This window comes from Sinocyclocheilus rhinocerous, unplaced genomic scaffold (genome assembly GCF_001515625.1).
Source record: "Sinocyclocheilus rhinocerous isolate Xijiao unplaced genomic scaffold, SAMN03320098_v1.1 scaffold910, whole genome shotgun sequence".
Classification (NCBI taxonomy): domain Eukaryota; kingdom Metazoa; phylum Chordata; class Actinopteri; order Cypriniformes; family Cyprinidae; genus Sinocyclocheilus; species Sinocyclocheilus rhinocerous.
Window position 1 is genome coordinate 421,303 of NW_015667266.1, and position 12,113 is coordinate 433,415.

General features: G+C 32.7%; 1 protein-coding gene across 3 annotated transcripts in view; it reads left to right on the plus strand.

Annotated features, from left to right (window-relative positions):
- Nucleotides 1-518: 518 nt before the first annotated feature.
- LOC107733398 (protein FAM131A-like) overlaps nucleotides 519-12,113 on the plus strand; it is a 23,925-nt gene continuing 12,330 nt past the window's right edge. For 2 of the 3 annotated variants that reach the window (XM_016544999.1, XM_016544998.1), the window contains exons 1-2: nucleotides 519-664; nucleotides 6,781-6,914. In XM_016544999.1, coding sequence (XP_016400485.1) covers nucleotides 625-664; nucleotides 6,781-6,914 — 174 coding nt within the window. In that variant the 5' untranslated portion in view covers nucleotides 519-624. The remainder of the gene's footprint in view (nucleotides 665-6,780; nucleotides 6,915-12,113) is intronic. The other variant, XM_016545000.1, reaches the window with a different exon arrangement.

A 12,113-nucleotide genomic window follows, 5' to 3' on the forward strand; every position in this document is an offset into this window, starting at 1 on the left:
GTGTGTGTGTCTGTGTCTCTGTGTGTGTGTGTGTCTGTGTCTCTGTGTGTCTGTGTCTCTGTGTGTCTGTCTCTGTGTGTCTGTGTCTGTGTGTGTCTGTGTCTCTGTGTCTGTGTCTGTGTCTATGTGTGTGTGTGAGAGAGAGAGAGAGAGAGAGATGGACTGAGGTTAAACTTGCTGACTTAAGAGCAAAATATGATTCACAAATACACACAGATTTATACAGTTGGCTATTTAGTTATTCACTCATTCATTCATTCATTTCCATTGAAGGATGTTTTGGTTTGTCAGATTCAATTTCTGGAGACATTTTCGGTCAAAAAGGGAAGTTTTGTTACATTTAGCTAATTTCTGGAGACTATTTTGTCCGCAAACTATAATCAAGTAAACACACTTATTTCCACACTCATTAAATGTTGTGGGCGGGGTCAGCGCAGGATCTGTCCAATCAGAGCTCGTTGCGCATACGGTGGCTGGTTTATAAAGCTAGTTTCCGCATGTGATTCTCCAGCCTTCAGTTCCTCCAGCTCCATTAGTTTACGCGCGGGAGAGCGGAGCCGTTCGCACCGGTGTGTGTTTGGACTTGACGGGGCTGTGAACGGAACCGAGCCGCGGGAGACGCCGATGCGCGAGAGCTCGAGGAGAGAAACGCTGTCATCTAGAGGTGAGATTCACTAGACCGCAATATATTTCATATACCATATTTGTTATCATTTAATTAAACCTTCGAGCATTTCAGTGCAATGTCATTTTCTTTGGTGATTTTACTAAGCAAAATAGCTCCTTCTCTGTCAAGAGCAATTTAGTCTGATGCTCATTTGTTCTGAAAACAGCTGGTTTAGTCTTAATGTGTGAAGAACAGCTGTTTAGTCTGCACGCGTTTGAATAACAATAATTGTATATGTTTATATAGACAGATGTTCAGCTGCCTATATCTGTGTTGGAAGGACTGCAGTTCAGTCTGTTGTAGAAAAGCATTTTTATTATTAGTCTGTGTGTCTGTAAAGAACAGCAGGTTTTAGTCTGTATGTGCTTTTAGGAAAACCCGCAGTTTAGTCTTTACATGTTTAAAAAAGAGCATCAGTTTAGTTGGTTAAGAGCAGTTGGTTTAGTCCATATGTGTAAAGAACAGCAGTTTAGTCTGTTTGCATTTGGGAGAAACGCTTGTTTAGTCCGTTTGTGTTTGAGATCATCAGTTTAATTGGTTTTTAACTGGAAAGCAGTTGGTTTAGTCCATATTTATATGGGGGAAAAATGCAGTTAAGTCTGTATATTTGGACCAAACAATAGTTTTTAGTGTTTCGTGTTAAGAGCTGTAGTTTAGTGCGTATATGTGGAAAATATATGGTGGCGGAGAAGTGCAAAGCAAATCACAATTCTGAAAACAAAATAACAAATGTTAACACAGAACCTTTTTGTAAAGTGTTACCAAAAATATCAATAAGTAATAATTGAGAAAATATATTAGTGTAATAGTGTGTATTAAAAATACATGAAATGTTTGGTACGAAATTGGCCATATATTTTATTCCAAAAATATTTAATTTAATAATTTAATGTGATATTTTTTTGTTGTTGTTGAAAATGACTTTTTGCATGACGTTACTGAAAAACATGACAAATCTCTTGACTAGTGATTTCGAAAAGTGTATTTTCATACATCCTATAATACATGATCTTGACGTTAATTATTAATTTGAAGCTCGTCTGTCCATGATGATGAATGTCTGGGTCTTTCTTCTCGTTCCGAACGGAAAAAACTAAACGCCTTTCCACTCGGAGCGTCCCCAACAAATGACCTCAGATTTATTTTCACCACACAAATCGTTTTTTAATCTGGTGCTGTAATTATTAATGATGTATCAGATACCGGAGCCGTTCAAAGCCACACACGTAGCGTGAGGGTTGTCCTTTACTTGCCAATAAACGTGCCGCCGGTTAAGGTTTGGCATCCGACGAGAGCCACAGCTGATCACGTTCCTTTTGTTCATCTGTAAAGAAAAACACTGCGCTGACAATGAAGCTTCTTTACTGGCATCGATGGTTCCTCGAGGACCTTTAAAATCCATTTCACAAAAGGTTCTTTATAGTGGAAAAGGGTTCTTTAGATTATTAAAATGTTCTTTGCACTAAGAAAAATAATGGTTCTTTGGAGAAACCAAAAATGGTTTTTCTATGGCATCACTGCAAAAAAAAAAAAAACCCTTCTGGCAGCTTTATTTTTAAGATTATAGCAAAATAGATTTGTTTCCTTGTTTATTCCATAAAAGTGGCATTCTTTTTTTAAAATTTTTTTTAATGCATTTATTTTATATATATAAAAAAAATAAATATTATTATATCTATACAGCTTCTGTATTTATATTCATTTATTATGTGAATAAATCTAATATTAATATTATATTAATAATATTAAAATATTCATATGGTAACACTTTACAATAAGGTTCATTAGTTGACATTAGTTAACATGAACTAAGCATGAACAATACTTCTACAGCATTTATTAATCTTACCTAACGTTAATTTCAACATTTACTAATGCGTTATTAAAATCAAAAGTTGTGCTTGTTAACATTAGCTAATGCACTGTGAATTAGCTAAAACATTTACTAATGCATTATTAAAATCAAAAGTTGTGCTTGTTAACATTAGCTAATGCACTGTGAATTAACTAATAATGAACGACTGTATTTTCATTAACTAACATTAACAATAAATACTGTAATAAATGTACTGTCCACGGTTTGTTCATGTTAGTTAATACATGAACTAATGGAACCTTATTGTAAAATTTTACCTATAATATTTACATATTATATTTTTTATGTTGTTGATGTATTTAATATTATTTATATAACATCCCATAGCAATCAGATTTTTTTGAACGAAAATGAAGATTAAAAAAAAATTATTTATTTATTAGTGCTTGTTAACATTAGCTAATGCACTGTGAATTAACTAATAATGAACGACTGTATTTTCATTAACTAACATTAACAATAAATACTGTAATAAATGTACTGTCCACGGTTTGTTCATGTTAGTTAATACATGAACTAATGGAACCTTATTGTAAAATTTTACCTATAATATTTACATATTATATTTTTTATGTTGTTGATGTATTTAATATTATTTATATAACATCCCATAGCAATCAGATTTTTTTATATTCAAATGTTAATATAATTGATATTTAGTTTTATTATATTACATATAATACACACGTATGATACCTTTTGTTTTGCCATTGATCTGTAAATAATTGCACTACACCGCATCGATGGTTCCTCGAGGAACTTTAAAAACCATTTCACAAAAGGTTCTTTATAGTGGAAAAGGTTCTTTAGAGTAATAAATTAAAACAGTTTTCACTGCAGAACCCCCTTTTGGCAGCTTTATTTTTAAGATTATAGCATGTTAGTTTTGTCCTTTTTTTTTGTCTCCAAATTGACTTTTCAAAGCATCCGTGTCAAACCCTGCACTGGAGTGAGATTACATCAGCTTTGACCTTTGACCAGCCGTGCTTTATATCGTCTGCCGTCGTGCCGGAGATGGTTTCGGTACAGTTATCAGGACAAGGACGGAGACTGTGCTCATAAAAACGCTTCGGGGGCAAGCGCAAAAGTCAAACGCTTCGTATCCGGAGCCAGTGAGCTCAAAGCTTTCGTTTCCCCAGACGGATCGGATCCGGTTTGCTGGAGAGGAACAGAGTATTTATCACTGAAGCGCGGTGTACTGTATGCGTCGCTTTATTCTTCAGCTCTCGTCGGGGGTTCTTGTGTTTGTGGGTCACTCCGCTAGAACTAAACGTCTGTAAAGCGCGGTGAGTGTGTTGATTTCACGCAGGGAAGCTGTTATTCTACATCATATCAGCCTCCCTGTTTTTAGTCCGAGTAATAGGATGGATCTGATAAACACGCTCGGGTCACGCGTCGAGAACATTCTAAATTACATTTTGGCAATAAGAATTTATTTTTATTTATTTATTTTTTTCAGTGCAAAAAAAAAAATGATTCAAAAAATTGACCCTTATGACTGGTTTTGTGGTCCAGGGTCACATATATTATTTCCTAATATTTATCTACATATCATCTTCATCTATCTATATTTATATTCATAATTTTAATGTGTAAAAATATATGATTAGTATTATAATATTTTAATCAATATAATATTAACACCATATAATTAACATTATAATATTATTCATTTTATATTTATATATAATATCTTATATTTATGTTTATATTTTTTATGTTAATATATATATATACATACAGTGGGTACGGAAAGTATTCAGACCCCCTTAAATTTTTCACTCTTTGTTATATTGCAGCCATTTGCTAAAATCATTTAAGTTAATTTTTTTTCCTCATTAATGTACACACAGCACCCCATATTGACAGAAGGTGTGAGAGAGTGTGTGAGGGTGTGTGTGTGTGTGTGCGCGTGAGAGAGAGTGTGTGTGAGTTGTGTGTATGTGTCTGTCTGTGTGTGTGTGTGTGTAATTTTTTTTTTTCTTATCTTTTAGAGAATTTATTTTGTTTCTTCACATTTGAATGTTTAATGTGACCTGGAGGTGTTTTTGGCATGTTTCTTGATATTCAGTCATTAGTTAAATGGTGTTATTGAGAGAAACTAACACCCTGCTGTGAGACCAGATGAAACCCAAACCCGATCTGAGGCCGGGGTGTAAACCGAGGGTTTTAACAGGACCGCAGGAGAGCGGCTTTAAACTCTGACCCCTCTGCTTTATCTTTATCTCCCGTGCTTTTACTCACGACTACACAGCGGTTTAATCTACTCACAGAGACCGTCTCTAACTTATCTAGTGTTTAGCAGCTTGTGTCCGGCTCATATTTCATCCTGAAATCTGAGAAATTATATATTTTTTTAAAGAAACTGAAACTTGTTTTGGGACCGTAAATTTTTTTTTTTTTTTTTTTTTTTTTTTTTGCATCGTTTTCAAGATAATTTAGGATATTTCATATTCAATGTATACAGTTTCTCATTGTAAAGTGTCTGGATGTTTTACTTGTGAGTTTTGTAATTTTAATGCTTGTCAATGTTTGTTTGTTTTTTCTACTGGATTATGATTAAAAAAACTGTAATACAATGCTTATTTAACTGTGCATAAAGGAACTACAACAAATACCACCATGATTTATAAATACTATACAACTTTTTAAATATACATGTATGTATATATTATATTGAAATAGAAATATAAGAAATGATTATATATGCATTTCTGTGTAATCTTGAAATAAAAATATATAATTTTATTTTAATAATTTAGATATATACACTACCGTTCAAAAGTTTGGGATCAGTAAGACTTGTAATGTTTTTAAAGAAGTCTCTTCTGCTCATCAAGGCTGCATTTATTTGATCAGAAATACAGAAAAAAACAGTAATCTTGCAAAATGTTATTACAATATAAAATAATGGTTTCTATTTTAATATCCTTTAAAATATAATTTATTTCTGTGATCAAAGCTGAATTTTCAGCATCATTACTCCAGTCTTCAGTGTCACATGATCTTCAGAAATCATTCTAATATGCGGATTTATTATTAGAATTATCAACAGTTGTGCTGCACAGTATTGTTTTTTGGAAACTGCGATTACTTTTTTTCAGGATTCTTTGATGAATAAAGAACGGCATTTATTCAAAATATTAATCTTTATTATAAAGACGTGCGTGTGTGTGTACAAATTTTTTTTTGCATTAAAATAGTGATCATTGGTAAGGTAAACGGTTAATTATCTAAATATGATGCACAACATTTTCAGCAAATTTCTCAGCATAAAAACTTTATGCAAAATATTTGTTCTTTCTTTATTACGGGATGGAATATGACCGGCATGTTTCGTGAGATTGTGAACCTGTTGTTGTTGAACACTATAGTTGCTTCGAATACTTCTGTAGTCAACATGGTGTAAGTGTTAATGAAAGAATGTAAATATTCCCACTCATGCACACAGGAAGTGATGTCATCGGTGAAGTCATGATGCCGATCCATGTGACGTGTGAGCGCTTTGATCAGGATCAAAGGCTTGGTGCATGAAATAAAATGAAAGAAAAGTCACAGTCGTTTATGAACGCTAGTCTTTTTTCATCCAACTAAACTGATGCACCAAAATCCCCAAAGATGCATGAAGCCAGCCAGAGTTATTCTTAATAATTTCTGTATTTTTGTATGTGCTAGACGTTCAGGGATGCATTCAGGCGTATAGGTTGTACAAATCCTGCATGTTGACTGCATGTGAATGCATGAGAGCGTTAGAGAAACACTTCAGCTCTTCTGCCGTGGAAACCAATCAGACTTAAGATTTGATGACTGTCAATTGATTTCCAAAAGTAAGTTCATTTTTATAGGCTACGGACAAAAAACATCAGCATGTAAAATACTGTTTTATCATTTGTGCAATTATGCACGTGCATAATAAATGCTCAGTTTACTTCTAATTGTTATGAGGAAGCTACAGATTTGTATTTTCTATTATAGCAAAATTATCAGTTTTATTTTAATTTAATAAAAAATATGGTTGCCATATATTTTTTTTATTTTTATGTCTCTCACTAATCTTTATTTGTACATCTATCTATATTCATATTAATAATTTATTATATGCAAGTAAATAAAATTATAATATTATTTTGAAACATTATAATGTAATTAATATTGTATTAGTAGTATTATATTTTATATTTGTCTCCAGGGCAGTGGGGGGCAGTAGTGAGTCGCTCATCCTCTCTTCCCCACACAGTGGCAGGTGACAGGTTGCGTGTGGACTGGAGCCCGAGGAGTTCCTGCTCTGACCTGGCGCTCTTGGGCAACACACGGACCAGTTTGGCGCGCGGCCTGGGCACGACATTTGGGCGCTCGGACCGTTACCTCAAGGTGCCAAAGTTTGCTCTCAATCTGTTCCATGTCCATTTTTACTTCACAGCGTCCGGAAACGGCGCTCGCGCTTTCCTTCCTCTCTTGTCAGTGTTTGTGCCACTCCTCAAAAAGTCTTAAAGAGACAGTACATCCAAAAATGAAAATTAGCTGTTAATTTACTCACCCTCAGGCCATCCAAGATGTAGGTGACTTTTTTTTTTCTTCAGTAGAGCAGGAAAGATTTTTAGCTGAAATCGTGCTCCTTGGTGATTGATAAAATGAAAGTCAATGGGTACCGGCACTTCGAGAGTCAAAAAAGCATATCAGGCAACACAAAATGAATACCTGTGACTCCTGGTGATATATTGAGGTCTTATGAAGCGAAACGATTGGCCTGTGCAAGAAAGTATCTCTTTAAATTTGTTTTGATCAAATTTAAGGCCATAAAAGTCTTGTAGTGAATAACAAAAGTCTTAATTATTTTAAGAGGTCTTAAATATGGGTATTTATAATATTATGTTTAATATTATGATATGTACACAAATAAAATTATAATATAATTATGTAATATTTTAAACAATATAATATTAATATAATTACCATTTTAATATTAGTAGAAAGACATTATTAATTATATTTAATATTTATATTATATTTTTTGCCAAAGTTTGCTCTCAATCTGTTCCATGTCCATTTTTACTTCACAGCGTCCGGAAACGGCGCTCGCGCTTTCCTTCCTCTCTTGTCAGTGTTTGTGCCACTCCTCAAAAAGTCTTAAAGAGACAGTACATCCAAAAATGAAAATTATCTGTTAATTTACTCACCCTGAGGCCATCCAAGATGTAGGTGACTTTTTTTTTCCTTCAGTAGAGCAGGAAAGATTTTTAGCTGAAATCGTGCTCCTTGGTGATTGATAAAATGAAAGTCAATGGGTACCGGCACTTCGAGAGTCAAAAAAGCATATCAGGCAACACAAAATGAATACCTGTGACTCCTGGTGATATATTGAGGTCTTATGAAGCGAAACGATTGGCCTGTGCAAGAAAGTATCTCTTTAAATTTGTTTTGATCAAATTTAAGGCCATAAAAGTCTTGTAGTGAATAACAAAAGTCTTAATTATTTTAAGAGGTCTTAAATATGGGGACGTAAAAGCAGAGTCGCCGTGATACGAATATGTGATTTATTAAACTTCTTTAATATTTATATTATATTTTTATATTTATAATTTATGAAATGCAAATACATTTATAATATTGTAATATTTAATTATACCATTTTTAAATAATGTGATATGAATATAATAATATTTATTTATACAATATCCCAGTAGCAATCTGATATTTTATGCAGCCAAAATACTATTGTTACAATAAATGTGTTCGGTTTGCTTCTCATTGTTAAGAGGAAGCAACAGATATGTTTTGTGTATATTTGTATGATAGCAAAATGCTATTTTTAAATTTAATTTAATAAAAAAAACAAAAACATCTGGTCATCTATATCTATATTTATATATGTCTATCTAATATTTATCTGTATAGTTATCTATATTTGTTCCTGTGCAAGAAAGTATCTCTTTAAATTTGTTTTGATCAAATTTAAGGCCATAAAAGTCTTGTAGTGAATAACAAAAGTCTTAATTATTTTAAGAGGTCTTAAATATGGGGACGTAAAAGCAGAGTCGCCGTGATACGAATATGTGATTTATTAAACTTCAAAAGGCTGTGGTTCAATTAAATAAATGCGAGCGCTGCATGTTTTAAAATCAAACCGCGCTGTTGCGCGTTCAACAGGGTTGCCGTTTCAGAGCAGTTCACAGTCAGTGAATGCTGCACATTTATGCCTAACGATTGCTTAAGGTGCACCTAAAGCATAGCCATTTCAAAATAAGAGTCCCTGTGTATTTCATGCTTGTTTAAGATTAAAAGACCGTCATTATGCATTTTTTTTTTTTTTATCATTATTGGTATTTGGTTCCCATGTTTCTCATCTTTTTGAATGAGCAGCTAGAAGTAGCTAAGTATATGCATTTCAAAATAAGAGTCCCGGTGTATTTAATGCTTGTTTAAGATTAAAAGCCTGTCATTTTGCATGAACTTTGTTTGGTTAATATTGGTATTTTGGTTACCATATTTCACTAATCTTTTCATCAAAACAAGAGTCCTGGTGTATTTTTGGAATTGTTTGATTTAAAAGTACCTCAAAATGGTTAATTTTGTTTGGCTAATATTGGTATTTTGGTTCCCATATTTCACTAATCTTTTCATCAAAACAAGAGTCCTGGTGTATTTTGGGCTTGTTTATGATTTAAAAGTACCTCAAAATGCATACAATTTATATATATATATATATATGTATGTATGTGTGTGTATTTGGTTCCCATATTTCTTATCTTTTTGAATGAGCATCCGGAAGTAGTAGTGAATATACATTTCAAAATAAGAGTCCTGGTGTATTTTGGTCTTGATTATGATTAAAAATATTTTTTTCACTGGTTATTACTGGTATTTTGGTTACATGATAAATAGAATCTGGCATTTAAGGCAATGTAAACTCTTATATCTTTTCTCTAGGTCTCCCGGTCACGGGAAAGAAAGACTAAGAGCATTATTTAACACATGGATTTTATTAGTATTGCCACAATGTTGTTGTTTTTTTTTTTTTTTTGCCTTTCTTCAAAAACGTAGTATCATATAAGTAAAATCAATATTGAATATTGCTGAACCTCTACTTCGTGTGTATTGATATATGAGAACATAAACCAATTGAATGCATATGTAAATATTGAATAAAAAATGACTTGAGTATTTAAACTTGCAGTTGAATGTACTGCAGTCTGTTTAATTAAGTAAAATAATTCGAGAATTTATTTTGTAATGGTATGCGGTATTGATTTTGTGCAAAATTAAGTCTTAAGTCTTAAATCCGATTTTAAAAACTCTTGTGTTATTAGAAAGTGGGCCACTCACTCCAAGGCCTGCCATTCACGAGCTATTTCTGTCATCATTATATGGCTAGCGGTCGAGGAAGCCTACATTAACATAACGTCTTCCGCTTGTGGCTGCATCACGACATGAAGAAAGCTGATTAATAATTCTCAGATTGATAATGACCTAATTAACCCGAGCGTCCAAGTCATTAGCGGGCCAATTGCACTAGACTCGGTTCCTCGCTCTGAGTTTCATTAAATGTTCACTAGTTAGTTTTCTAATCATTCACCAGTCATTCTGAGTAATTAGTAATTAGTTCTTAATGTGGTTTTTCAAACGTGTTTTGCCGATAGACTTCATGTCGTTTAACAGCCTCGCAATCGCAACGGTGAGTAAATCCACGGGACGTCTTTAGGGTTTCAGCTTTAGTTTAGTCCTGGATTTGAGTTTTTGTTTGACTCTGACACTGATCTGCTTTTATTTATCTGATTTGGTTGAAAAATTCAAAAGCTTACAATGCGACACAATGCTACGAATTTCAGTTTTGTGGAATTGACACCCATTTGACCCAAGTTGGGAAAATTTCAACTAAATCAAATGTTAAATTGATTCCACGCCTTAAAATTAATATACCGATTTATATTTGTCAATCTTTCTGTCGGAGCTTTCTCTAGTGTGTAGGTGTTGTAAATTAAAGCAATTAATGTTTAAAATATTAATTTATACTATAATAATTAGTAATTATTAATAATAATACTAATATTTAATAATCATTCCAGTTAATTATAATATAATTATTTTTATATATTTAAAATGTATTACATTGTTACATTTATTACACATTAAGTATGCATTCATCTAATTAAATACATATATATGAAATAAAATTATATTTGTGTATAGCATACTTGTGTATACTTATAAATGTATCCAATTAAAAAAAAAAGTAGAGAAATTTATGTATAATACACGTATACTATAAATATCTATTTGTTTAAAAAATATTTAATTTTTAAAAAATAATTTAAAGAAATTTATACTTTTATAAATTTAAGTGAAAAACAAATATAAATAACTGGAAATTAAATTACTGAATTATTACAAAATAATACTTTTTATTTATTTATTTAATTATGTATTTAATTGTTAATAAAATTATTAAAAGTGTATTTAGAGTTGTTTTTAGCTTTGTCCTTTCTTATCAGACCTACAACCCACTAGTAGAGAACCACTGATCTGGGCTATTCTCGTTAACTAAAACTAACTAAAACCATAAAAATAAAAAAAATAAAAAATTAATTACTTTAAATAAAATATAAAAGACTTAAACTTTCAGCTAGTTGCCAAGGAAACATTTTTCATTTAGTTTCATGGGATGCACTAAAATAACAAACTGAAATAAAATTAATAAAAACTATGAAAATAAAACTAATTTTATTTAGTTTTAGTTAGATATTAAAATATTATTTTAGTTTTAGTTAGAAATTATAACAAATAGAAAAAAAAATCTACAACAAAAACTATAATAGTATATCAATGATACAAAAATAACATAAATGCTACAGTATATTAAATATAAGGTTACATTTTATTTTACAGTGTCCTTGTTACAGTGTATTATACATTTAAATACTGCGTAATATTAAGTAACTACATGTACTTACTATATGGTTGGGATGAGGGTTTGGTTTAGGGTTAGTTGCATGCAATTATGCATAATTTATTGTTATTACTAAAGTACATGTGTAACAAGGACACCGTAAAATAAAGTGTTACCTAATATAAACGCTGTAAAATAACACTGGTGTGATGCTGCAACACGGGAGAACCTCAGAGGGAATTGTGGGTCTCATGCGAGAGAGAGACAGGTGTCATGATGGGGAATGTGTGCTGCGTGTATCCAGACTGCAGGAGAGGCTGCGTGTGTAACGTGTGGCTCTCGTGTGTGTTCATGAGAGAGAGAGACACACACACACACACACAGTAACGTCTGATCAAACGTGCTGCATGTGACGTCATCCAGCATCCAGCCCGCCGTATCCTTGGAGAAATTGTTCCATGGTGACTGGTTGCTATAGAAATTCTCATTTCCTTCCTAGTTCCAGCGGAATAACGGGGTGTGAGCGCGACGTGGCATGTCTCTGACGACTGACTCCATGGAGAAGCTTTTGTTCCTGTGTGGAGCGAGCGGAGAGCCGGTATCACTGCTCTGTGTGTGTGTGTGTGTGTGTGTGTGCCGTTGATCGCTGTCTGTCGCTCTGATGAGGAGATGTATGTGTATTCCAG